The sequence below is a fragment of the Lepidochelys kempii genome, chromosome 8 (genome assembly GCF_965140265.1).
Source record: "Lepidochelys kempii isolate rLepKem1 chromosome 8, rLepKem1.hap2, whole genome shotgun sequence".
Lineage (NCBI taxonomy): Eukaryota > Metazoa > Chordata > Testudines > Cheloniidae > Lepidochelys > Lepidochelys kempii.
This window is the reverse complement of record NC_133263.1, coordinates 2,113,727-2,141,481: the sequence shown is the minus strand read 5'-3', so window position 1 is coordinate 2,141,481 and position 27,755 is coordinate 2,113,727. Positions and strand designations below refer to the sequence as shown.

The 27,755-nt window shown below is 46.9% G+C and overlaps 3 protein-coding genes across 3 annotated transcripts; all 3 read right to left on the bottom strand.

Moving 5' to 3' along the window:
* Positions 1-2,108: 2,108 nt before the first annotated feature.
* Positions 2,109-6,755, bottom strand: LOC140916470 (ovomucoid-like). The gene is made up of 4 exons (XM_073358114.1): positions 6,560-6,755; positions 4,709-4,731; positions 2,545-2,660; positions 2,109-2,304 (listed from the first exon to the last, which is right to left on the bottom strand). The coding sequence occupies exons 1-4, from the start codon at positions 6,615-6,617 to the stop codon at positions 2,223-2,225; spliced, it is 279 nt and encodes a 92-aa protein (XP_073214215.1). The 5' UTR covers positions 6,618-6,755; the 3' UTR covers positions 2,109-2,222.
* Positions 6,756-13,610: 6,855 nt separating this feature from the next.
* LOC140916469 (ovomucoid-like) lies at positions 13,611-18,155 on the bottom strand. Its single transcript, XM_073358112.1, has 4 exons — positions 18,061-18,155; positions 16,211-16,233; positions 14,047-14,162; positions 13,611-13,806 (listed from the first exon to the last, which is right to left on the bottom strand). Exons 1-4 carry the CDS (start codon positions 18,116-18,118, stop codon positions 13,725-13,727), a joined length of 279 nt encoding a protein of 92 aa, XP_073214213.1. The 5' UTR covers positions 18,119-18,155; the 3' UTR covers positions 13,611-13,724.
* A 4,669-nt stretch (positions 18,156-22,824) lies between these two features.
* Positions 22,825-27,468, bottom strand: LOC140916468 (ovomucoid-like). Its single transcript, XM_073358111.1, has 4 exons — positions 27,273-27,468; positions 25,427-25,449; positions 23,261-23,376; positions 22,825-23,020 (listed from the first exon to the last, which is right to left on the bottom strand). The coding sequence occupies exons 1-4, from the start codon at positions 27,328-27,330 to the stop codon at positions 22,939-22,941; spliced, it is 279 nt and encodes a 92-aa protein (XP_073214212.1). The 5' UTR covers positions 27,331-27,468; the 3' UTR covers positions 22,825-22,938.
* Positions 27,469-27,755: the final 287 nt, after the last annotated feature.

Sequence of the window (27,755 nt, the reverse complement as noted above, 5' to 3'; positions counted from 1 at the left end):
TCTTTGGCTAGCTGTTCCTCAAATTCTATTTTGGCCTTCGTAATTGTATTTTTATACTTCATTTGCCAGAGTTCATGCTCCTTTCTATTTTCCTCACTAGGATTTAATTTCCACTCTTCGTAGGATGCCTCTTTTGCCTCTCACTGCTTCTCTTACTTTGTTGTTTCGCCATGGCGGCTCTTTTTCGGTTCTCTTACTTTGTTTTTTAATTTGGGGTATACATTTAAGTTGAGCCTCTATTATGGTGTCTTTAAAAAGTTTCCATGCAGCTTGCAGGGATTTTACTTTTGGTGCTGTACCCTTTAATTTCTGTTTAACTAACCTCCTCGTTTTTGTGTCATTCCCCTTTCTGAAACTAAATGCTACAGTGTTGGGCTGCTGTGGTGTTTTCCCCGCCACAGGGATGTTAAATTTAAGTATATTATGGTCACTATTACCAAGCGGTCCAGCCATAGTCACCTCTTGGACCTGATCCTGTGCTCCACTTAGGACTAAATCAAGAATTGCCTCCCCTCTGGTGGGTTCCAGGAGTAGCTGCTCCAAGAAGCCGTCATTTAAGGTGTCAAGAAAGTTTCTCTCTGCATCCCGTCCCAAGGTGACATGAACCCAGTCAATATGGGGTAGTTGAAATCCTCGATTATTATTGAGTTTTTTATTTTAATAGCACCTCTAATCTCCCTGAGCATTTCACAGTCACTATCACCATCCTGGTCAGGTGGTCGGTAATATGTCCCTACTGGTATATTCTTATTGTTCGAGCATGGAATTACTAGCCAGAGAGATTCTATGGCACAGTTTGGTTCATTTAAGATTTTTACTTCATTGGATTCATTTGATTTCTTTCACATACAGTGCCACTCCCCGACCAGCACGACCTGTTCTGTCCTTCCGATGTATTTTGTACCCTGGTATTACTGTGTCCCAGTGATTATCCTCATTCCACCAGGTTTCTGTGATGCCTGTTATATCAATATCCTCATTGAATACGAGGCGCTCTAGTTCACCCAGCTTATTATTGGTATAGAAGCACTTTTAAAATGTGTCGCTTTTTAGCTGTCTCCCGTTGCATGACGTAATTAAATGAGACTTTTTTTCATTTGACTGTTTCTCATCAGATCCTACCTGTACTTTATCATCTTCCATCCTCTCCTCCTTAATAGGACATAGCCAATCCCCATTAGTAGATCCTGCCCTAAGGGACGTCTCTGTCCCAACCACGTGCTCCTCCGCACCTCTCGGCTTTCCCCCAGCCCTTAGTTTTAAAACTGCTCAACGACCGTTTTAATTTTAAGTGGCAGCAATCTGGTTCCAGTCTGGTTTAGGTGGATCCCATCCTTCCTGTATAGACTCCCCCTTTCCCAAGAGTCATTTCGGGCTGCCTCTTTATACCAACCTCCCCGTTCTTTGTCTCTGACGTCTCCCTGCCCCCAGACTCTCATGAGTCACTGGGAGTCCCCCAGGGCAGCCCAGAAGTGAGGCAGCTTCCATGCACGTGAAGAACCAAATGTGGAAGGTTGTTGGTCTGCTGCACAGCGCAGCTCAGACCCCAGTCAGAGGGACTCTGCAGTCCCCTGCGCGCCATGGAGGAGACAGACAGGCTGGGCAGCTCGTGGGTCTCTGGGGGGGCAGTATTGGAAGGATCAAGGGTTTGTTGGTGTGTAGGGTGTGACGCACAGCATGGATCCACATGCCCACAAGCCCTTTACACCTCCCACCCCGACTAGTAGCCCCCTGGGCCCTATGTCTGGGTTGGGGATCCTGTATCCTCCCATCCCTTGCTGTTCTCCCAGGTCAAGGCCTTTTACGTGGGCTTTGCTCACGGTCTCGTGTTGTGGTCCATGGAGAATACTCAGGCCTGGAAGGGAGTCAGACACAGGGAACGTGTCCGGGGTTTGTGTATCGATTTATCTTGTAGGAAAAGCCATGGCAGGAGGAGATATAATACTTGCCAGTCTGTGGCTCCCTTAAAGCCTGTGACTGGTTACTGCACTTTGTGTTCTCATTAACTCTGGTCTGTAAGCTGGGGAGAGCTTGTGTGAGACACGGGAGAGCAGAGTCCCTCCTTGGAAAGGGGGAAAAAACCCCACAGAGGTCACAAATTCTGCTGAGTTTGCTTTATTGCATAGACAGGTGGAGAGTCAGCGATGCTCTTAGAGGCCTGGAACCGATGGATGAGACGAGAACGTGACTCCGTGCAGGGATCTGCTCATGGGAACCAAATGCTAAAGGTCTTCTCTTTCCTTGTCCTCATTGTGCGACTTGCATTCTCCATAATGCTGAAAGCAAAGACTTCCAAGGTTTTCACTAGAGGGAAAGAGAGAGACACAGAACTCAGTGCTGCAACCTGATGGCCAAAGAGAGCAAAGCATCTGTCAAGGCCCCAGGAGGTCAAATTCACCAGAGCTTATTTGCTGACAGGAAAAATTACACTGAGGAAGTCGACCCAGCCTCTACGAAGTAAAGATATGGGCGCAGGCAGGGCCTTGAATTACCTCACAATTGTATTTTAGTTTTTGTTAGTGGGCCCTTTATTCTGATACTTACTAGACTGCTCCACAAAAGACACATTTGTTTCCATATGTCTTGCCATCAGTGCCACAGACCGGGTTGTACTCTAAGGTGCAGATTTCCGGAGGCTTCTTGTACTCACTGCAGAAACCCTACAAGGAACATTAGAATTGCTATTACAGTAATTGTCTGCATTTCAGTAGTGCCCCGATGCCCCCACTCGCCCATGGGGCTGGGCATTCTCTGAATAGAGAGGAAGGGACAGTCCCTGGCCCCCAGAGGTCACAGTACCTAATCCTGTCCCTAGTCTCTACTGACGTTCTGATTAACTGACTTCCCAATTCCCCTCTCGCTGCCAGGAGGAGCCGGGCCCGTCTCCCTGGTGTAAGAGACGTTTCTGACCCACATCACATGGTGTGTGAGCAAAGGGGCATCTCCGCAGGCATCAGATGCTAATCTGACATTACCCAGGGTACAATCTGGACTGATGAACAGCTGTGTCCCCTCAATCCTCCAACCTGGGGTGCCTTTTACTCTGCTTTGCTATGAAAGCAACCACTCCTGTTCCTACTCACACACAGCTTCCAGCATGTAAATTACTCCGAGCTGTACTGTATGAGTCCTTTAGCAAGCCACTCTTGAATTACACTGCAGGGGAAGAGCAGCAAATTTCCAGTCCCAGACTTTCCCCCAGTAGTGTGAATTCTGTACTGCCCAGCACCCTCCTGGACCATATAAGCTCCTATAAAGTCTGTCATTTTATTAATAGAAAATGAAATGCACAAATCCTATTGTCGCAAATGGAGTTTTCCAAACACTTCAATCCAAACACACTGGTTTAGATAAAACAAGATGCTTAACTACAGAAAGATAGATTTTAAGTGATTACAAGTCAGGAGGCATCAAAGTCAGGATTGGCTACAAGAAAATAAAAGCAAAACACCACTAATGCCTGACTTATCAAGCTACGTGAATTCAAAGCAAAAGGTCTCTCTCACCAAATGCTTCAGCAGTCTTACTGGCTGTCATTTCCGCCAGGACCCCTCCCTCAGTCCACTGTTACTTTCCTTGTCTTTCAGGTGTTGTTGATGTCATGGGCAGAGAGAAAGGGAGGAGTAACTTGGGGAGTTTGTTCCCCATTCTTATATTTTTCCCTCTTCTTTGAGCATCATCTCCAGCTGGGGTTCATGCGACAGAAAGTTTGTAGGGATGGGAACCTCCAGCTGTTCCTTTGCCAACAAGTAAATTTCTCGCTCACAGCTTTTTTGCTGCCAAAGAATGGCCCCTTAACCACGTGATGGTCCGTTTGATTATGTAGAGACCTGGCTGAGGTGTTAGTTTGTCTTTTGTCTCTGGTTTATGACTGTTTCCCCAGACTGGGGACATGTCTTATACAGTAGAATCTTATAACTTTACATACCATGGTGTCTCACAGACTTAACAGGACAATAATGTTCAGCACATTATGAGTTTTCAAATGATCCCTTACACTGCATACTTTGTACAAAATTTATCACAGTCTTCTTAAAGGGGTGAACATAGGGATACAGAAGGTCTAAGAGACGCTTCTGAACCAACATCATATAGAATGTGAGTGAAAGAGCATCTCCACAGGCAGCAGATGCTCATAAATAAAAAACCTCATGCTCTTGTCATACCGTCACTTCCTCTGTTCTGTCTCAGTTGCTCCCTGTGTCTCCCACAGGCCCATCACAGACTGCCCTGTACAATAGTCTATGGAATCCATCACTCTGACCCTATGGCTTACGTCTACTCGGCAGTGAGACACTCCTGGCTAGCTCAGGTCAGCTGACTTGGGCTCGGGCTGTACAATTGCTGTGTAGACATTTGGGCTTGGGCTGGAGCCCGAGCTTTGGTACCCCACGAGGCGGGAGGATCCCAGAGCCTGAACATCTACACCGCAATTTTTAGGTTTGCAGCCCAAGCCCCCTGAGCCCATGTCAGCTCAGCCGGTCCAGCCATGGCCAGGCCCTGGATCTTTTGTTCCAGTGTAGATGTACCCAGGGATTCTCAGCCCCAGAGATTCACTCTCCCCTGGCTCGGGCAGGAGGTAGACTCTGCTTCTGCTTTGAGTCATGAGTTCTAGCATGTTTCTAACCCAGAGATCATGGTCCCTGTGATGTTACAAGCCAGAGACTGGGGAAAGTGATTATTAATGAACAGGGAGAGTTCGACTTACCTTACCAGCCTGGCCAGCAGCATCTGGAACAAAACATACAGACAGAATGAGACTGTTTCAGATTCTCTCGCCCATCCTGGTGCTGGGGTTATTGATGTCCCGAGTTCTGACCAAGTCTCTCTCTTTACTTTGGTACAGAGCCTTTTCAAATGTTCTGGTATGGGGTTGTGCCACTAGGGATGTCAGCTCTTGTATACCTGTGTTAACTGAAGTGACGTCGCAAAGGAGGAATGGAGGAAGGAAGAGGCAAACATTCTTGGGACGTTCCAGAGTGATCCTACTCTAGACAGGTGTCTCCTCTACAGGATCTCACCCTCACCTTTGCGGGAGGCTGGGGAGTTTCCTACTTTTCCAGGAACTTCATGTCGTAGTACATTACAAGCATCCAGAAAGAGAGTTTTACATTTTACTCTAACATCCATTTGGATGGTGTGACCATAACACTGCACACTCTGCCAGGGACCCTGTCTGGTCCGTTCATTGACACTGTCTGAAAAATACCAGAACACTAACGGTTGTGTCTCAGCAGCTATTTTGCAGGATCCAGGATCTCACGGGCATCCATAAAAACCTCAGCAGCTTTTGACTCTCTCTCGCTCCGTATCCGATGAAGTGAGCTGTAGCTCACGAAAGCTTATGCTCAAATGAATTGGTTAGTCTCTAAGGTGCCACAAGTCCTCCTGTTCTTTTTGCGAATACAGACTAATGCGGCTGCTACTCTGAAACCTCCATTATTTAAGTGTCTCTTCAGAGTTAAGCCATAGCACAGAGTTACATCAACAATTACTCAATTCTAATGAGACGTTTCATTCTGAACAGGTCTGACTCTGTTTGTTAATGAAACTCTATCCAATTGACTAAGATCTCAGCCCCCCAAGTGACGATTATCTGTATTAAGGAGCTATGGATAACGGGATCATCCAGCATTACAAGGTAGGGATTTAACCCCAACAAAGCAAATGTTTGGAGAGGATCTAAATCCTCCGCTTTCTACTTTGGCAATGCCATAGATCTTGTCATGCTAATAAAGTATCGTTGAACTGGATTAATTCAGGGCATAAAGCAACTCCTACGTAATACAAGGTAAGAAGAAATTTTTCCTGTGGGAAGCTTCCCTCAGAACTGCTGAGGGCCTTGTACATCGCTCTAAATACACTGGCACAGGCTAGTGTTGGAAACAGAGATTGGGTAGAAGGGTGCCTGGTCTGATCCAGGGTGGGAATTTTTGACTCCTGATGGTAGGGTAAGTAGATAAAAATTGTGAAAAACTGGGGGGAAGGGGAGGGGAAATAGGCACCTATATAATAAAAAGCCCCGAATATTGGGAGTATCCCTATAAAGTTGGTACATCTGGTCACCCTACCTAATGGCCTCTTTGTGGAGTTTCTTAATAAACAATGACAGGAATTAAAATTATGTAGGCAACTAGATCAAGAATTTTACTGCCAACCAACCCCCTTGTCCCCAACAAAATAATCAGAAAACAACTAGAACCGTGGATGAGAAGAAATTCCAAAAGAAAGGGGATTCCATGGATGTTTGTTTTCTAGGGGCTGTGAATCTTTTGAGCTGCCTCGGTTTCTGGCAGAGTCAGTGAGATCCCAGTCCATAGAGAAGCCCGGGAACAGCCCTTCCGAGCTCTGGGATCCGTGCAGGGAGGTCAGCGCTCCTGGAATCAGCCTGCTGCTCAATGTCCAGGCTGTGCAGTGGCATCTCAGAAATAAACCAGCTGCTCCTAGAATCAGCCACTGTGGGGGTGTGCGAACCCCTATAGAGATGAGAGTGAGGCTGGCCCCATCCTTTCGGGGATTAGGGCAGGGTTCAGCACAGGCTACAGCCAAAGTGACTCACCTGAGTAGAAGCAGCAAAGTGCCAGAGCGAAGAGCAGAACGGCCCCTGTTATCTTCATGGCGGACGTGGCTGTCTGGTCTGCAGTGGGCTCTTGGTGCTCTGCTCCCTCAGTAAACCCCACACACAGAGCCCCACTATATATAGGGTGTCGGAGAACCCACCTTCATTGTGACTCACCCGAAATACTCACTCACAACTCCGGCAACCGGAAGCAAAGCTCTCAGTGGGAATGCCAAGCTGTGAACAATGTTTCCTCCACAACAAATTTCCAGGATAAGTTGGAGGAAAAGTCACACCCTTGATTTGGTGAATAATGGAGTAGTTATGTGGGCTGAGTGCTCATCATGGCGCACATGGGCAGCCAAACCTGGACATTCCTGATTGTCAGGACTGTGAGTGTGGAACATATTCGTCACGCTGCACGTTAAAGGCACCGAGCCAGCAAAGCACCTGTGTTACCAGCCTCTTCCGGCCAGACTCTGCAGTCGGTCCCCGCAGCAGGGGGAAAGCTGACCATAAGCGACGGTCCTGCTGTCCTGATCTTGCACGTATTCTGCCCGGAGCCGGTGCCTGGCTTAGTTTAGAGGAGCTAGCGGGCAGGTCTAACTCAAATATAAAGAACCTCGTGTTCTTGTGATACCATCCCCTCTCTCGTTCCATCTCTGAGTTGCTCCCGGTGCCTCCCACAGGCCCATCACAGATGGTGTCCTGTCCAATACTACATGGAATCCATCAGCCTGACCACAGGGATTCGCTCTCCCCTCATTAGGGCCTGGGGTACAGTCTGCTCCCACATTGCCTCATGAGTTCCAGCGTGTTTCTAACCCGGAGGTCCTGGTCTCCATGATGCTACATACCAGAGATTGGGGCAAGTGACAATTCATTCACAGTGAGAGTTCGACTCACCCGATGACCCTGGCCGACAGCATCTGGAACAAAACACAGACACAAAGGACACAATGTCAGAGAGAAACCAGCTAAAAACAGTCATCTCTGCCTAGGACAACGGAAGCAGATTGCTAACCAGCAACTGGGCCATGGGAAGGAGTCCTGCACCCTCATCCAATTGCTGTGACAAATAGAAACATGGAGAGTAATGCACCCACAGTCTGACCTGAAATCATAGAATCATAGAAAATTAGGGTTGGAAGAGACCTCAGGAGGTCAACTAGTCCAACTCCCGAATAGCATCACTAGGCCTACAATTAATTGCAGGTGCGATTGTTTGTAGTTCCCAGACTGGAGTTTGGTTAAAAGCCCATAATGGCTCCTCAGTAACATCTTCCCAAAGGAAAATGCTGTTTCTGCCATGAGCCACTTCCCTGGCTTAATCCTGACACCCAAACGTCCGTAGCTGGTGCTGAGATGCTTTTTAATAGTCGAGCCCGTGCAGAAGGTTAGAGGGTCAGACACAGAGCTCCGTACAGGCTGCAGCAAAAGTTACTCACCCTGAAAGCTGGAGAGGAGCCCCAGAGCAAGGAACACAACGACAGCTGCTGTCTTCAGGGTAGAAGTGGTTCGTGGGTCTGCTGGAGTCTGTTAGCGCTGAGCTCTGCAGATGATCTCTCAGCCCAGCCCAAGGGAGGAGATCTCATATATGTAGACAAGAGGTTGGTTCTCTCTCCACTTGGATTATGAAATCCCTGTCGAAATGGTCACTGACGCTACAAACCAATACAGTGATTGGTCATTCCCGATTCCTAATTCATCATGTCTGGCTGGTCATCTAAGCCAAACGGACATTTGGTGCCCCCTGATTCGTTGGTTGAAACTTTTGCACAAGGAGGATTGCGTGTGCCAACTAACACATAGCAAATGCTTTTCTTATGAACGACACTCGTCATTGTCACATGAGCACAGGTGTTGGCATGAAGAAGAGCAGTTCACCAACCCTAATGTTAACAATCCCACATTACCGGATGCTCGTGAGTAGGGCAAGAATGTGTCTGTATCAAATACTCTTTGGGGACTGCAATAAATATTCGTGGGGAAAGGTTAAACTGCCCTGACATACATGGGTGAATTCAGCGTAAGCCTTTGTAAATCTTGACGCACCTGCAGAGGAAGGCAGATTAGTTACTTCAGGTGCGTCCAGGGCTCTGCAGGTTGCTGAGAACCGCCACCTTGCGTCCCCGTCACATTCATCTTTGCTGTCCAGCACCAGAAACCAGCATACTCCAGGGTCCGTGCGCCCTGTCCCTCGCGCACTGCCAGCCCCTTTACCATTCAAGCCCCTGCCAGTCTGTTGGTAAGAGCAGCTGGGAAATTCGATCTGGGCCAGGAGGGAGGGGAAGTGGCCACGTGGCACCAGCGTGCAGCCAGTAGCCCCGTGTCCATATGTTAATGGGCACAGGCAGAGCTCCCTCGGGGCAGCCCCGAACGAAGGCAGCAGAGAGGTCTGCTGGGATCCAGAGGAGCGGGACAAGCGGTGGCTATGCTGCATGGGGCAAGAAGGCAGCACAGACCCCATGCGGCAGGACCCCTCCGCCCCTTGTGCACCACGGAGATCATGGCTGGGTTCAGCGTACAGGTCTGTGCAGCGGGGATCGGGAGGGGTGCGGGGTCGCTGTGGGCTATGGCACAGTGGGACACCACATGGCCCCAGTGCTGCTGCGGGGGAAGCGGTGGGATGTTCCCTTCTCTGCTCCCAAATGCAGGAGCAGCTGGGAACCGGGTAACTGTCTGGGTGCACCGGGCCCTGCTTCTGTGGAAACTGCAGAAGACATTATATACACAGAGACCATGAAACAATCTCCTGCTATTACCAGCAGGAGAGTGGGGTGGGAGGAGGTATTGTTTCATGGTCTCTGTGTATATAATGTCTTCTGCAGTTTCCACAGTATGCATCCGATGAAGTGAGCTGTAGCTCACGAAAGCTCATGCTCAAATAAATTGGTTAGTCTCTAAGGTGCCACAAGTCCTCCTTTTCTTTTTGCGAATACAGACTAACACGGCTGTTACTCTGAAACATCTCAGTCTGAGAATCAAAACCGGGTCCCTGAGTCATGAGAGCATAAGAACAGGCACACTGGTCAGACCAAAGGTCCATTTAGCCCAGGATTCTGTCTGCCAACAGTGGCCAATGCCAGGTGCCCCAGAGGGAATGAACAGAACAGGGAATCATCAAGTGATCCACTCCCTGTCACCATTTCCCAGCTTCTGGCAAACACAGGCTAGGGACACCATCTCTGTACATCCTCCTATCCTCCATGACCTATCTTCCATGAATTTATCTCATTCTTTTTTGAACCTTGTTATCGTCTTGGCCTTCACAACATTCTCTGGCAAGGAGTTCCACAGGTTGACTGTGTCTTGTGTGAAAAAATACTTCCTTTTGTTTGTTTTAAACCTGCTGCCTATTAATTTCATTTGGTGACCCCTAGTTCTTGTGTTATGAGAAGGAGTATATAACACTTCCTTATTTACTTTCTCCACGCCAGTTTTGATTTTATAGACCTCTATCATATCCCCCCTTAGTTGTCTTTTTTCCAAGCTGAAAAGTTCCAGTCTCATTAATCCCTCCTCATATGGCAGACGCTCCATACCCCTAATAATTTTTGTTGCCCTTTTCTGAACCTTTTCCAAGTCCAATATATCTTTTTTGAGATGGGGCGACCACATCTGCACGCAGTATTCAAGATGTGGGTGCACCATGGATATATGTAGAGGCAACATGGTATTTTCTCTCTTATTATCTATCCCTTTCCTAATGATTCCCAACATTCTGTTTGCTGTTTTGACGGCCACTGCACACTGAGTGGATGTTTTCAGAGAACTCTCCACAATGACTCCAAGCTCTCTTTCTTGAGTGGTAACAGCTAATTGAGACCCATCGTTTTATATGTATAGCGGGGATGATGTTTTCCAATGTGCATTGCTTTGCATTTATCAACGTTGAATTTCATCTGCCATTTTGTTGCCAAGTCACCCAGTTTTGTGAGATTCTTTTGTAGCTCTTCACAGTCTGCCTGGGATTTAACTATCTTGAGTAGTTTTTGTATCATCTGCAAATTTTGCCACTTCACTGTTTATCCCTTTTTCCAGATCATTTATGAACATGTTGAATAGGACTGGCCCCAGTACAGACCCCTGGGGGACACCACTGTTCACCTCTCTCCATTCTGAAAACTGACTATTTACTCCTACCCTTTGTTTCCTATCTTTTAACCAGTTACCAATCCATGAGAGAACCTTCTCTCTTATCCCATGACTGCTTACTTTGCTTAATAGCCTTTGGCGAGGGACCTTGTCAAAGGTTTTCTGACAATCTAAGTACACTATATCCACTGGATCCCCCTTGTCCAAATGTTTGTTGACCCCCTCAAAGAGTTCTAGTAGATTGGTGAGGCATGATTTCCCTTTAAAAAACTATGTTGACTCTTCCCAAGAAATTATGTTCATCTCTGTGTCTGACAATTTTGTTCTTTACTATAGTTTCAACCAGTTTGCCAGGTACTGAAGTCAGGCTTACTGGCCTGTAATTGCCAGGGTCACCTCTGGAGCCCTTTTAAAAAATTGGCCCCACATTAACTAACCTCCAGCCTTTTGGCACAGAAGCTGATTGACATGATGGGTTAGAGACTACAGTTAGTAGTCCTGCAATTTCACATTTGAGTTCCTTCAAAACTCTTGGTGAATCCCACCTCGTCCTGGTGAGTGATTACTCTTTAATTTATCAATTTGTTCCAAAACCTCCTCTGATGACACCTCAGCCTGGGACAGTTCCTCAGATTTGTCACCTAAAAAGAGTGGCTCAGGTTTAGGAATCTCCTTCAAATCCTAAGCCGTGAAGGCTGATGCAAAGAATTCGTTTAGTTTCTCCACAATGGCCTTATCGTCCTTGAGTGCTCCTTTAGCACCTTGATCGTTCAGTTCCCCACTGGTTGTTTAGCAGGCTTCCTGCTTCTGATGTCATTAAAAAAATGTTTGCTATTACTTTTTGAGTCTTTGGCTAGCTGTTCCTCAAATTCTATTTTGGCCTTCGTAATTGTATTTTTATACTTCATTTGCCAGAGTTCATGCTCCTTTCTATTTTCCTCACTAGGATTTAATTTCCACTCTTCGTAGGATGCCTCTTTTGCCTCTCACTGCTTCTCTTACTTTGTTGTTTCGCCATGGCGGCTCTTTTCGGTTCTCTTACTTTGTTTTTTAATTTGGGGTAGACATTTAAGTTGAGCCTCTATTATGGTGTCTTTAAAAAGTTTCCATGCAGCTTACAGGGATTTTACTTTTGGTGCTGTACCCTTTAATTTCTGTTTAACTAACCTCCTTGTTTTTGTGTCGTTCCCCTTTCTGAAACTAAATGCTACAGTGTTGGGCTGCTGTGGTGTTTTCCCCGCCACAGGGATGTTAAATTTAAGTATATTATGGTCACTACTACCAAGCGGTCCAGCCATAGTCACCTCTTGGACCTGATCCTGTGCTCCACTTAGGACTAAATCAAGAATTGCCTCTCCTCTTGTGGGTTCCAGGAGTAGCTGCTCCAAGAAGCCGTCATTTAAGGTGTCAAGAAACTTTCTCTCTGCATCCCGTCCCGAGGTGACATGAACCCAGTCAATATGGGATAGTTGAAATCCTCAATTATTATTGAGTTTTTTATTTTAATAGCCTCTCTAATCTCCCTGAGTATTTCACAGTCACCATCACCATCCTGGTCAGGTGGTCGGTAATATATCCCTACTGGTATATTCTTATTATTCGAGCATGGAATTACTAGCCAGAGAGATTCTATGGCACAGTTTGGTTCATTTAAGATTTTTACTTCATTGGATTCATTTGATTTCTTTCACATACAGTGCCCCTCCCCCACCAGCATGACCTGTTCTGTCCTTCCGATGTATTTTGTACCCTGGTATTACTGTGTCCCAGTGATTATCCTCATTCCACCAGGTTTCTGTGATGCCTGTTATATCAATATCCTCATTGAATACGAGGCGCTCTAGTTCACCCAGCTTATTATTGGTATAGAAGCACTTTTAAAATGTGTCGCTTTTTAGCTGTCTCCCGTTGCATGACGTAATTAAATGAGACTTTTTTTCATTTGACTGTTTCTCATCAGATCCTACCTGTACTTTATCATCTTCCATCCTCTCCTCCTTAATAGGACATAGCCAATCTCCATTAGTAGATCCTGCCCTAAGGGACGTCTCTGTCCCAACCACGTGCTCCTCCGCACCTCTCGGCTTTCCCCCAGCCCTTAGTTTTAAAACTGCTCAACGACCGTTTTAATTTTAAGTGGCAGCAATCTGGTTCCAGTCTGGTTTAGGTGGATCCCATCCTTCCTGTATAGACTCCCCCTTTCCCAAGAGTCATTTCGGGCTGCCTCTTTATACCAACCTCCCCGTTCTTTGTCTCTGACGTCTCCCTGCCCCCAGACTCTCATGAGTCACTGGGAGTCCCCCAGGGCAGCCCAGAAGTGAGGCAGCTTCCATGCACGTGAAGAACCAAATGTGGAAGGTTGTTGGTTTGCTGCACAGCGCAGCTCAGACCCCAGTCAGAGGGACTCTGCAGTCCCCTGCGCGCCATGGAGGAGACGGACAGGCTGGGCAGCTCGTGGGTCTCTGGGGGGGCAGTATCGGAAGGATCAAGGGTTTGTTGGTGTGTAGGGTGTGACGCACAGCATGGATCCACATGCCCACAAGCCCTTTACACCTCCCACCCCGACTAGTAGCCCCCTGGGCCCTATGTCTGGGTTGGGGATCCTGTATCCTCCCATCCCTTGCTGTTCTCCCAGGTCAAGGCCTTTTACGTGGGCTTTGCTCACGGTCTCGTGTTGTGGTCCATGGAGAATACTCAGGCCTGGAAGGGAGTCAGACACAGGGAACGTGTCCGGGGTTTGTGTATCGATTTATCTTGTAGGAAAAGCCATGGCAGGAGGAGATATAATACTTGCCAGTCTGTGGCTCCCTTAAAGCCTGTGACTGGTTACTGCACTTTGTGTTCTCATTAACTCTGGTCTGTAAGCTGGGGAGAGCTTGTGTGAGACACGGGAGAGCAGAGTCCCTCCTTGGAAAGGGGGAAAAAACCCCACAGAGGTCACAAATTCTGCTGAGTTTGCTTTATTGCATAGACAGGTGGAGAGTCAGCGATGCTCTTAGAGGCCTGGAACCGATGGATGAGACGAGAACGTGACTCCGTGCAGGGATCTGCTCATGGGAACCAAATGCTAAAGGTCTTCTCTTTCCTTGTCCTCATTGTGCGACTTGCATTCTCCATAATGCTGAAAGCAAAGACTTCCAAGGTTTTCACTAGAGGGAAGGAGAGAGACACAGAACTCAGTGCTGCAACCTGATGGCCAAAGAGAGCAAAGCATCTGTCAAGGCCCCAGGAGGTCAAATTCACCAGAGCTTATTTGCTGACAGGAAAAATTACACTGAGGAAGTCGACCCAGCCTCTACGAAGTAAAGATATGGGCGCAGGCAGGGCCTTGAATTACCTCACAATTGTATTTTAGTTTTTGTTAGTGGGCCCTTTATTCTGATACTTACTAGACTGCTCCACAAAAGACACATTTGTTTCCATATGTCTTGCCATCAGTGCCACAGACCGGGTTGTACTCTAAGGTGCAGATTTCCGGAGGCTTCTTGTACTCACTGCAGAAACCCTACAAGGAACATTAGAATTGCTATTACAGTAATTGTCTGCATTTCAGTAGTGCCCCGATGCCCCCACTCGCCCATGGGGCTGGGCATTCTCTGAATAGAGAGGAAGGGACAGTCCCTGGCCCCCAGAGGTCACAGTACCTAATCCTGTCCCTAGTCTCTACTGACGTTCTGATTAACTGACTTCCCAATTCCCCTCTCGCTGCCAGGAGGAGCCGGGCCCGTCTCCCTGGTGTAAGAGACGTTTCTGACCCACATCACATGGTGTGTGAGCAAAGGGGCATCTCCGCAGGCATCAGATGCTAATCTGACATTACCCAGGGTACAATCTGGACTGATGAACAGCTGTGTCCCCTCAATCCTCCAACCTGGGGTGCCTTTTACTCTGCTTTGCTATGAAAGCAACCACTCCTGTTCCTACTCACACACAGCTTCCAGCATGTAAATTACTCCGAGCTGTACTGTATGAGTCCTTTAGCAAGCCACTCTTGAATTACACTGCAGGGGAAGAGCAGCAAATTTCCAGTCCCAGACTTTCCCCCAGTAGTGTGAATTCTGTACTGCCCAGCACCCTCCTGGACCATATAAGCTCCTATAAAGTCTGTCATTTTATTAATAGAAAATGAAATGCACAAATCCTATTGTCGCAAATGGAGTTTTCCAAACACTTCAATCCAAACACACTGGTTTAGATAAAACAAGATGCTTAACTACAGAAAGATAGATTTTAAGTGATTACAAGTCAGGAGGCATCAAAGTCAGGATTGGCTACAAGAAAATAAAAGCAAAACACCACTAATGCCTGACTTATCAAGCTACGTGAATTCAAAGCAAAAGGTCTCTCTCACCAAATGCTTCAGCAGTCTTACTGGCTGTCATTTCCGCCAGGACCCCTCCCTCAGTCCACTGTTACTTTCCTTGTCTTTCAGGTGTTGTTGATGTCATGGGCAGAGAGAAAGGGAGGAGTAACTTGGGGAGTTTGTTCCCCATTCTTATATTTTTCCCTCTTCTTTGAGCATCATCTCCAGCTGGGGTTCATGCGACAGAAAGTTTGTAGGGATGGGAACCTCCAGCTGTTCCTTTGCCAACAAGTAAATTTCTCGCTCACAGCTTTTTTGCTGCCAAAGAATGGCCCCTTAACCACGTGATGGTCCGTTTGATTATGTAGAGACCTGGCTGAGGTGTTAGTTTGTCTTTTGTCTCTGGTTTATGACTGTTTCCCCAGACTGGGGACATGTCTTATACAGTAGAATCTTATAACTTTACATACCATGGTGTCTCACAGACTTAACAGGACAATAATGTTCAGCACATTATGAGTTTTCAAATGATCCCTTACACTGCATACTTTGTACAAAATTTATCACAGTCTTCTTAAAGGGGTGAACATAGGGATACAGAAGGTCTAAGAGACGCTTCTGAACCAACATCATATAGAATGTGAGTGAAAGAGCATCTCCACAGGCAGCAGATGCTCATAAATAAAAAACCTCATGCTCTTGTCATACCGTCACTTCCTCTGTTCTGTCTCAGTTGCTCCCTGTGTCTCCCCCAGGCCCATCACAGACTGCCCTGTACAATAGTCTATGGAATCCATCACTCTGACCCTATGGCTTACGTCTACTCGGCAGTGAGACACTCCTGGCTAGCTCAGGTCAGCTGACTTGGGCTCGGGCTGTACAATTGCTGTGTAGACATTTGGGCTTGGGCTGGAGCCCGAGCTTTGGTACCCCACGAGGCGGGAGGATCCCAGAGCCCGAACATCTACACCGCAATTTTTAGGTCTGCAGCCCAAGCCCCCTGAGCCCATGTCAGCTCAGCCGGTCCAGCCATGGCCAGGCCCTGGATCTTTTGTTCCAGTGTAGATGTACCCAGGGATTCTCAGCCCCAGAGATTCACTCTCCCCTGGCTCGGGCACGAGGTAGACTCTGCTTCTGCTTTGAGTCATGAGTTCTAGCATGTTTCTAACCCAGAGATCATGGTCCCTGTGATGTTACAAGCCAGAGACTGGGGAAAGTGATTATTAATGAACAGGGAGAGTTCGACTTACCTTACCAGCCTGGCCAGCAGCATCTGGAACAAAACATACAGACAGAATGAGACTGTTTCAGATTCTCTCACCCATTCTGGTGCTGGGGTTATTGATGTCCCGAGTTCTGACCAAGTCTCTCTCTTTACTTTGGTACAGAGCCTTTTCAAATGTTCTGGTATGGGGTTGTGCCACTAGGGATGTCAGCTCTTGTATACCTGTGTTAACTGAAGTGACGTCGCAAAGGAGGAACGGAGGAAGGAAGAGGCAAACATTCTTGGGACGTTCCAGAGTGATCCTACTCTAGACAGGTGTCTCCTCTACAGGATCTCACCCTCACCTTTGCGGGAGGCTGGGGAGTTTCCTACTTTTCCAGGAACTTCATGTCGTAGTACATTACAAGCATCCAGAAAGAGAGTTTTACATTTTACTCTAACATCCATTTGGATGGTGTGACCATAGCACTGCACGCTCTGTCACGGACCCTGTCTGGTCCGTTCATTGACACTGTCTGAAAAATACCAGAACACTAACGGTTGTGTCTCAGCAGCTATTTTGCAGGATCCAGGATCTCACGGGCATCCATAAAAACCTCAGCAGCTTTTGACTCTCTCTCGCTCCGTATCTGATGAAGTGAGCTGTAGCTCACGAAAGCTTACGCTCAAATGAATTGGTTAGTCTCTAAGGTGCCACAAGTCCTCCTGTTCTTTTTGCGAATACAGACTAATGCGGCTGCTACTCTGAAACCTCCATTATTTGAGTGTCTCTTCAGAGTTAAGCCATAGCACAGAGTTACATCAACAATTACTCAATTCTAATGAGACGTTTCATTCTGAACAGGTCTGACTCTGTTTGTTAATGAAACTCTATCCAATTGACTAAGATCTCAGCCCCCCAAGTGATGATTATCTGTATTAAGGAGCTATGGATAACGGGATCATCCAGCATTACAAGGTAGGGATTTAACCCCAACAAAGCAAATGTTTGGAGAGGATCTAAATCCTCCGCTTTCTACTTTGGCAATGCCATAGATCTTGTCATGCTAATAAAGTATCGTTGAACTGGATTAATTCAGGGCATAAAGCAACTCCTACGTAATACAAGGTAAGAAGAAATTTTTCCTGTGGGAAGCTTCCCTCAGAACTGCTGAGGGCCTTGTACATCGCTCTAAATACACTGGCACAGGCTAGTGTTGGAAACAGAGATTGGGTAGAAGGGTGCCTGGTCTGATCCAGGGTGGGAATTTTTGACTCCTGATGGTAGGGTAAGTAGATAAAAATTGTGAAAAACTGGGGGGAAGGGGAGGAGAAATAGGCGCCTATATAATAAAAAGCCCCGAATATTGGGAGTATCCCTATAAAGTTGGTACATCTGGTCACCCTACCTAATGGCCTCTTTGTGGAGTTTCATAATAAACAATGACAGGAATTAAAATTATGTAGGCAACTAGATCAAGAATTTTACTGCCAACCAACCCCCTTGTCCCCAACAAAATAATCAGAAAACAACTAGAACCGTGGATGAGAAGAAATTCCAAAAGAAAGGGGATTCCATGGATGTTTGTTTTCTAGGGGCTGTGAATCTTTTGAGCTGCCTCGGTTTCTGGCAGAGTCAGTGAGATCCCAGTCCATAGAGAAGCCCGGGAACAGCCCTTCCGAGCTCTGGGATCCGTGCAGGGAGGTCAGCGCTCCAGGAATCAGCCTGCTGCTCAATGTCCAGGCTGTGCAGCGGCATCTCAGAAATAAACCAGCTGCTCCTGGAATCAGCCACTGTGGGGGTGTGCGAACCCCTATAGAGATGAGAGTGAGGCTGGCCCCATCCTTTCGGGGATAGGGCAGGGTTCAGCACAGGCTACAGCCAAAGTGACTCACCTGAGTAGAAGCAGCAAAGTGCCAGAGCGAAGAGCAGAACGGCCCCTGTTATCTTCATGGCGGACGTGGCTGTCTGGTCTGCAGTGGGCTCTTGGTGCTCTGCTCCCTCAGTAAACCCCCCACACAGAGCCCCACTATATATAGGGTGTCAGAGAACCCACCTTCATTGTGACTCACCCGAAATACTCACTCACAACTCCGGCAACCGGAAGCAAAGCTCTCAGTGGGAATGCCAAGCTGTGAACAATGTTTCCTCCACAACAAGTTTCCAGGATAAGTTGGAGGAAAAGTCACACCCTTGATTTGGTGAATAATGGAGTAGTTATGTGGGCTGAGTGCTCACCATGGCGCACATGGGCAGCCAAACCTGGACATTCCTGATTGTCAGGACTGTGAGTGTGGAACATATTCGTCACGCTGCACGTTAAAGGCACCGAGCCAAAGCACCTGTGTTACCAGCCTCTTCCGGCTATTACCAGCAGGAGAGTGGGGTGGGAGGAGGTATTGTTTCATGGTCTCTGTGTATATAATGTCTGCTGCAGTTTCCACAGTATGCATCCAATGAAGTGAGCTGTAGCTCACGAAAGCTCATGCTCAAATAAATTGGTTAGTCTCTAAGGTGCCACAAGTACTCCTTTTCTTTTTGCGAATACAGACTAACACGGCTGTTACTCTGAAACATCTCAGTCTGAGAATCAAAACCGGGTCCCTGAGTCATGAGAGCATAAGAACAGGCACACTGGTCAGACCAAAGGTCCATCTAGCCCAGTATTCTGTCTGCCAACAGTGGCCAATGCCAGGTGCCCCAGAGGGAATGAACAGAACAGGGAATCATCAAGTGATCCACTCCCTGTCACCATTTCCCAGCTTCTGGCAAACACAGGCCTAGGGACACCATCTCTGTACATCCTCCTATCCTCCATGACCTATCTTCCATGAATTTATCTCATTCTTTTTTGAACCTTGTTATTGTCTTGGCCTTCACAACATTCTCTGGCAAGGAGTTCCACAGGTTGACTGTGTCTTGTGTGAAAAAATACTTCCTTTTGTTTGTTTTAAACCTGCTGCCTATTAATTTCATTTGGTGACCCCTAGTTCTTGTGTTATGAGAAGGAGTATATAACACTTCCTTATTTACTTTCTCCACGCCAGTTTTGATTTTATAGACCTCTATCATATCCCCCCTTAGTTGTCTTTTTTCCAAGCTGAAAAGTTCCAGTCTCATTAATCCCTCCTCATATGGCAGACGCTCCATACCCCTAATAATTTTTGTTGCCCTTTTCTGAACCTTTTCCAAGTCCAATATATCTTTTTTGAGATGGGGTGACCACATCTGCACGCAGTATTCAAGATGTGGGTGCACCATGGATATATGTAGAGGCAACATGGTATTTTCTCTCTTATTATCTATCCCTTTCCTAATGATTCCCAACATTCTGTTTGCTGTTTTGACGGCCACTGCACACTGAGTGGATGTTTTCAGAGAACTCTCCACAATGACTCCAAGCTCTCTTTCTTGAGTGGTAACAGCTAATTGAGACCCATCGTTTTATATGTATAGCGGGGATGATGTTTTCCAATGTGCATTGCTTTGCATTTATCAACGTTGAATTTCATCTGCCATTTTGTTGCCAAGTCACCCAGTTTTGTGAGATTCTTTTGTAGCTCTTCACAGTCTGCCTGGGATTTAACTATCTTGAGTAGTTTTTGTATCATCTGCAAATTTTGCCACTTCACTGTTTATCCCTTTTTCCAGATCATTTATGAACATGTTGAATAGGACTGGCCCCAGTACAGACCCCTGGGGGACACCACTGTTCACCTCTCTCCATTCTGAAAACTGACTATTTACTCCTACCCTTTGTTTCCTATCTTTTAACCAGTTACCAATCCATGAGAGAACCTTCTCTCTTATCCCATGACTGCTTACTTTGCTTAATAGCCTTTGGCGAGGGACCTTGTCAAAGGTTTTCTGACAATCTAAGTACACTATATCCACTGGATCCCCCTTGTCCAAATGCTTGTTGACCCCCTCAAAGAGTTCTAGTAGATTGGTGAGGCATGATTTCCCTTTAAAAAACTATGTTGACTCTTCCCAAGAAATTATGTTCATCTCTGTGTCTGACAATTTTGTTCTTTACTATAGTTTCAACCAGTTTGCCAGGTACTGAAGTCAGGCTTACTGGCCTGTAATTGCCAGGGTCACCTCTGGAGCCCTTTTAAAAAATTGGCCCCACATTAACTAACCTCCAGCCATTTGGCACAGAAGCTGATTGACATGATGGGTTAGAGACTACAGTTAGTAGTCCTGCAATTTCACATTTGAGTTCCTTCAAAACTCTTGGTGAATCCCACCTCGTCCTGGTGAGTGATTACTCTTTAATTTATCAATTTGTTCCAAAACCTCCTCTGATGACACCTCAGTCTGGGACAGTTCCTCAGATTTGTCACCTAAAAAGAGTGGCTCAGGTTTAGGAATCTCCTTCAAATCCTCAGCCGTGAAGGCTGATGCAAAGAATTTGTTTAGTTTCTCCACAATGGCCTTATCGTCCTTGAGTGCTCCTTTAGCACCTTGATCGTTCAGTTCCCCACTGGTTGTTTAGCAGGCTTCCTGCTTCTGATGTCATTAAAAAAATGTTTGCTATTACTTTTTGAGTCTTTGGCTAGCTGTTCCTCAAATTCTATTTTGGCCTTCGTAATTGTATTTTTATACTTCATTTGCCAGAGTTCATGCTCCTTTCTATTTTCCTCACTAGGATTTAATTTCCACTCTTCGTAGGATGCCTCTTTTGCCTCTCACTGCTTCTCTTACTTTGTTGTTTCGCCATGGCGGCTCTTTTTCGGTTCTCTTACTTTGTTTTTTAATTTGGGGTAGACATTTAAGTTGAGCCTCTATTATGGTGTCTTTAAAAAGTTTCCATGCAGCTTGCAGGGATTTTACTTTTGGTGCTGTACCCTTTAATTTCTGTTTAACTAACCTCCTTGTTTTTGTGTCGTTCCCCTTTCTGAAACTAAATGCTACAGTGTTGGGCTGCTGTGGTGTTTTCCCCGCCACAGGGATGTTAAATTTAAGTATATTATGGTCACTACTACCAAGCGGTCCAGCCATAGTCACCTCTTGGACCTGATCCTGTGCTCCACTTAGGACTAAATCAAGAATTGCCTCTCCTCTTGTGGGTTCCAGGAGTAGCTGCTCCAAGAAGCCGTCATTTAAGGTGTCAAGAAACTTTCTCTCTGCATCCCGTCCCGAGGTGACATGAACCCAGTCAATATGGGATAGTTGAAATCCTCAATTATTATTGAGTTTTTTATTTTAATAGCCTCTCTAATCTCCCTGAGTATTTCACAGTCACCATCACCATCCTGGTCAGGTGGTCGGTAATATGTCCCTACTGGTATATTCTTATTATTCGAGCATGGAATTACTAGCCAGAGAGATTCTATGGCACAGTTTGGTTCATTTAAGATTTTTACTTCATTGGATTCATTTGATTTCTTTCACATACAGTGCCCCTCCCCCACCAGCATGACCTGTTCTGTCCTTCCGATGTATTTTGTACCCTGGTATTACTGTGTCCCAGTGATTATCCTCATTCCACCAGGTTTCTGTGATGCCTGTTATATCAATATCCTCATTGAATACGAGGCGCTCTAGTTCACCCAGCTTATTATTGGTATAGAAGCACTTTTAAAATGTGTCGCTTTTTAGCTGTCTCCCGTTGCATGACGTAATTAAATGAGACTTTTTTTCATTTGACTGTTTCTCATCAGATCCTACCTGTACTTTATCATCTTCCATCCTCTCCTCCTTAATAGGACATAGCCAATCTCCATTAGTAGATCCTGCCCTAAGGGACGTCTCTGTCCCAACCACGTGCTCCTCCGCACCTCTCGGCTTTCCCCCAGCCCTTAGTTTTAAAACTGCTCAACGACCGTTTTAATTTTAAGTGGCAGCAATCTGGTTCCAGTCTGGTTTAGGTGGATCCCATCCTTCCTGTATAGACTCCCCCTTTCCCAAGAGTCATTTCGGGCTGCCTCTTTATACCAACCTCCCCGTTCTTTGTCTCTGACGTTTCCCTGCCCCCAGACTCTCATGAGTCACTGGGAGTCCCCCAGGGCAGCCCAGAAGTGAGGCAGCTTCCATGCACGTGAAGAACCAAATGTGGAAGGTTGTTGGTCTGCTGCACAGCGCAGCTCAGACCCCAGTCAGAGGGACTCTGCAGTCCCCTGCGCGCCATGGAGGAGACGGACAGGCTGGGCAGCTCGTGGGTCTCTGGGGGGGCAGTATCGGAAGGATCAAGGGTTTGTTGGTGTGTAGGGTGTGACGCACAGCATGGATCCACATGCCCACAAGCCCTTTACACCTCCCACCCCGACAAGTAGCCCCCTGGGCCCTATGTCTGGGTTGGGGATCCTGTATCCTCCCATCCCTTGCTGTTCTCCCAGGTCAAGGCCTTTTACGTGGGCTTTGCTCACGGTCTCGTGTTGTGGTCCATGGAGAATACTCAGGCCTGGAAGGGAGTCAGACACAGGGAACGTGTCCGGGGTTTGTGTATCGATTTATCTTGTAGGAAAAGCCATGGCAGGAGGAGATATAATACTTGCCAGTCTGTGGCTCCCTTAAAGCCTGTGACTGGTTACTGCACTTTGTGTTCTCATTAACTCTGGTCTGTAAGCTGGGGAGAGCTTGTGTGAGACACGGGAGAGCAGAGTCCCTCCTTGGAAAGGGGGAAAAAACCCCACAGAGGTCACAAATTCTGCTGAGTTTGCTTTATTGCATAGACAGGTGGAGAGTCAGCGATGCTCTTAGAGGCCTGGAACCGATGGATGAGACGAGAACGTGACTCCGTGCAGGGATCTGCTCATGGGAACCAAATGCTAAAGGTCTTCTCTTTCCTTGTCCTCATTGTGCGACTTGCATTCTCCATAATGCTGAAAGCAAAGACTTCCAAGGTTTTCACTAGAGGGAAAGAGAGAGACACAGAACTCAGTGCTGCAACCTGATGGCCAAAGAGAGCAAAGCATCTGTCAAGGCCCCAGGAGGTCAAATTCACCAGAGCTTATTTGCTGACAGGAAAAATTACACTGAGGAAGTCGACCCAGCCTCTACGAAGTAAAGATATGGGCGCAGGCAGGGCCTTGAATTACCTCACAATTGTATTTTAGTTCTTGTTAGTGGGCCCTTTATTCTGATACTTACTAGACTGCTCCACAAAAGACACATTTGTTTCCATATGTCTTGCCATCAGTGCCACAGACCGGGTTGTACTCTAAGGTGCAGATTTCCGGAGGCTTCTTGTACTCACTGCAGAAACCCTACAAGGAACATTAGAATTGCTATTACAGTTATTTTCTGCATTTCAGTAGTGCCCCGATGCCCCCACTCGCCCATGGGGCTGGGCATTCTCTGAATAGAGAGGAAGGGACAGTCCCTGGCCCCCAGAGGTCACAGTACCTAATCCTGTCCCTAGTCTCTACTGACGTTCTGATTAACTGACTTCCCAATTCCCCTCTCGCTGCCAGGAGGAGCCGGGCCCGTCTCCCTGGTGTAAGAGACGTTTCTGAACCCACATCACATGGTGTGTGAGCAAAGGGGCATCTCCGCAGGCATCAGATGCTAATCTGACATTACCCAGGGTACAATCTGGACTGATGAACAGCTGTGTCCCCTCAATCCTCCAACCTGGGGTGCCTTTTACTCTGCTTTGCTATGAAAGCAACCACTCCTGTTCCTACTCACACACAGCTTCCAGCATGTAAATTACTCCGAGCTGTACTGTATGAGTCCTTTAGCAAGCCACTCTTGAATTACACTGCAGGGGAAGAGCAGCAAATTTCCAGTCCCAGACTTTCCCCCAGTAGTGTGAATTCTGTACTGCCCAGCACCCTCCTGGACCATATAAGCTCCTATAAAGTCTGTCATTTTATTAATAGAAAATGAAATGCACAAATCCTATTGTCGCAAATGGAGTTTTCCAAACACTTCAATCCAAACACACTGGTTTAGATAAAACAAGATGCTTAACTACAGAAAGATAGATTTTAAGTGATTACAAGTCAGGAGGCATCAAAGTCAGGATTGGCTACAAGAAAATAAAAGCAAAACACCACTAATGCCTGACTTATCAAGCTAAGTGAACTCAAAGCAAAAGGTCTCTCTCACCAAATGCTTCAGCAGTCTTACTGGCTGTCATTTCCGCCAGGACCCCTCCCTCAGTCCACTGTTACTTTCCTTGTCTTTCAGGTGTTGTTGATGTCATGGGCAGAGAGAAAGGGAGGAGTAACTTGGGGAGTTTGTTCCCCATTCTTATATTTTTCCCTCTTCTTTGAGCATCATCTCCAGCTGGGGTTCATGCGACAGAAAGTTTGTAGGGATGGGAACCTCCAGCTGTTCCTTTGCCAACAAGTAAATTTCTCGCTCACAGCTTTTTTGCTGCCAAAGAATGGCCCCTTAACCACGTGATGGTCCGTTTGATTATGTGGAGACCTGGCTGAGGTGTTAGTTTGTCTTTTGTCTCTGGTTTATGACTGTTTCCCCAGATTGGGGACATGTCTTATACAGTAGAATCTTATAACTTTACATACCATGGTGTCTCACAGACTTAACAGGACAATAATGTTCAGCACATTATGAGTTTTCAAATGATCCCTTACACTGCATACTTTGTACAAAATTTATCACAGTCTTCTTAAAGGGGTGAACATAGGGGTACAGGCTGGTCTAAGAGACGCTTCTGAACCTACATCATATAGAATGTGAGTGAAAGAGCATCTCCACAGGCAGCAGATGCTCATAAATAAAAAACCTCATGCTCTTGTCATACCGTCACCTCCTCTGTTCTGTCTCAGTTGCTCCCTATGTCTCCCCCAGGCCCATCACAGACTGCCCTGTACAATAGTCTATGGAATCCATCACTCTGACCCCATGGCTTACGTCTACTCGGCAGTGAGACACTCCTGGCTAGCTCAGGTCAGCTGACTTGGGCTCGGGCTGTACAATTGCTGTGTAGACATTTGGGCTTGGGCTGGAGCCCGAGCTTTGGTAGCCCACGAGGGGGGAGGATCCCAGAGCCCGAACATCTACACTGCAATTTTTAGGCCTGCAGCCCAAGCCCCCTGAGCCCATGTCAGCTCAGCCGGTCCAGCCATGGCCAGGCCCTGGATCTTTTGTTCCAGTGTAGATGTACCCAGGGATTCTCAGCCCCAGATATTCACTCCCCCCTGGCTCGGGCACGAGGTAGACTCTGCTTCTGCTTTGAGTCATGAGTTCTAGCATGTTTCTAACCCAGAGATAATGGTCCCTGTGATGTTACAAGCCAGAGACTGGGGAAAGTGATTATTAATGAACAGGGAGAGTTCGACTTACCTTACCAGCCTGGCCAGCAGCATCTGGAACAAAACATACAGACAGAATGAGACTGTTTCAGATTCTCTCGCCCATCCTGGTGCTGGGGTTATTGATGTCCCGAGTTCTGACCAAGTCTCTCTCTTTACTTTGGTACAGAGCCTTTTCAAATGTTCTGGTATGGGGTTGTGCCACTAGGGATGTCAGCTCTTGTATACCTGTGTTAACTGAAGTGACGTCGCAAAGGAGGAACGGAGGAAGAGGCAAACATTCTTGGGACGTTCCAGAGTGATCCTACTCTAGACAGGTGTCTCCTCTACAGGATCTCACCCTCACCTTTGCGGGAGGCTGGGGAGTTTCCTACTTTTCCAGGAACTTCATGTCGTAGTACATTACAAGCATCCAGAAAGAGAGTTTTACATTTTACTCTAACATCCGTTTGGATGGTGTGACCATAACACTGCACGCTCTGTCACGGACCCTGTCTGGTCCGTTCATTGACACTGTCTGAAAAATACCAGAACACTAACGGTTGTGCCTCATCAGCTATTTTGCAGGATCCAGGATCTCACGGGCATCCATAAAAACCTCAGCAGCTTTTGACTCTCTCTCGCTCCGTATCCGATGAAGTGAGCTGTAGCTCATGAAAGCTTATGCTCAAATAAGTTGGTTAGTCTCTAAGGTGCCACAAGTCCCCCTTTTCTTTTTGCGAATACAGACTAACGCGGCTGCTACTCTGAAACCTCCATTATTTGAGTGTTTCTTCAGAGTTAAGCCATAGCACAGAATTACATCAACAATTACTCAATTCTAATGAGACGTTTCATTCTGAACAGGTCTGACTCTGTTTGTTAATGAAACTCTATCCAATTGACTAAGAACTCAGCCCCCCAAGTGACGATTATCTGTATTAAGGAGCTATGGATAACGGGATCATCCAGCATTACAAGATGGGAATTAACCCCAAAAAACCAAATGTTTGGAGAGGATCTAAATCCTCCGCTTTCTACTTTGGCAATGCCATAGATCTTGTCATGCTAATAAAGTATCGTTGAACTGGATTAATTCAGGGTATAAAGCAACTCCTACGTAATACAAGGTAAGAAGAAATTTTTCCTGTGGGAAGCTTCCCTCAGAACTGCTGAGGGCCTTGTACATCGCTCTAAATACACTGGCACAGGCTAGTGTTGGAAACAGAGATTGGGTAGAAGGGTGCCTGGTCTGATCCAGGGTGGGAATTTTTGACTCCTGATGGTAGGGTAAGTAGATAAAAATTGTGAAAAACTGGGGGGAAGGGGAGGGGAAATAGGCGCCTATATAATAAAAAGCCCCGAATATTGGGAGTATCCCTATAAAGTTGGTACATCTGGTCACCCTACCTAATGGCCTCTTTGTGGAGTTTCATAATAAACAATGACAGGAATTAAAATTATGTAGGCAACTAGATCAAGAATTTTACTGCCAACCAACCCCCTTGTCCCCAACAAAATAATCAGAAAACAACTAGAACCGTGGATGAGAAGAAATTCCAAAAGAAAGGGGATTCCATGGATGTTTGTTTTCTAGGGGCTGTGAATCTTTTGAGCTGCCTCGGTTTCTGGCAGAGTCAGTGAGATCCCAGTCCATAGAGAAGCCCGGGAACAGCCCTTCCGAGCTCTGGGATCCGTGCAGGGAGGTCAGCGCTCCTGGAATCAGCCTGCTGCTCAATGTCCAGGCTGTGCAGTGTCATCTCAGAAATAAACCAGCTGCTCCTAGAATCAGCCACTGTGGGGGTGTGCGAACCCCTATAGAGATGAGAGTGAGGCTGGCCCCATCCTTTCGGGGATTAGGGCAGGGTTCAGCACAGGCTACAGCCAAAGTGACTCACCTGAGTAGAAGCAGCAAAGTGCCAGAGCGAAGAGCAGAACGGCCCCTGTTATCTTCATGGCGGACGTGGCTGTCTGGTCTGCAGTGGGCTCTTGGTGCTCTGCTCCCTCAGTAAACCCCACACACAGAGCCCCACTATATATAGGGTGTCGGAGAACCCACCTTCATTGTGACTCACCCGAAATACTCACTCACAACTCCGGCAACCGGAAGCAAAGCTCTCAGTGGGAATGCCAAGCTGTGAACAATGTTTCCTCCACAACAAATTTCCAGGATAAGTTGGAGGAAAAGTCACACCCTTGATTTGGTGAATAATGGAGTAGTTATGTGGGCTGAGTGCTCATCATGGCGCACATGGGCAGCCAAACCTGGACATTCCTGATTGTCAGGACTGTGAGTGTGGAACATATTCGTCACGCTGCACGTTAAAGGCACCGAGCCAGCAAAGCACCTGTGTTACCAGCCTCTTCCGGCCAGACTCTGC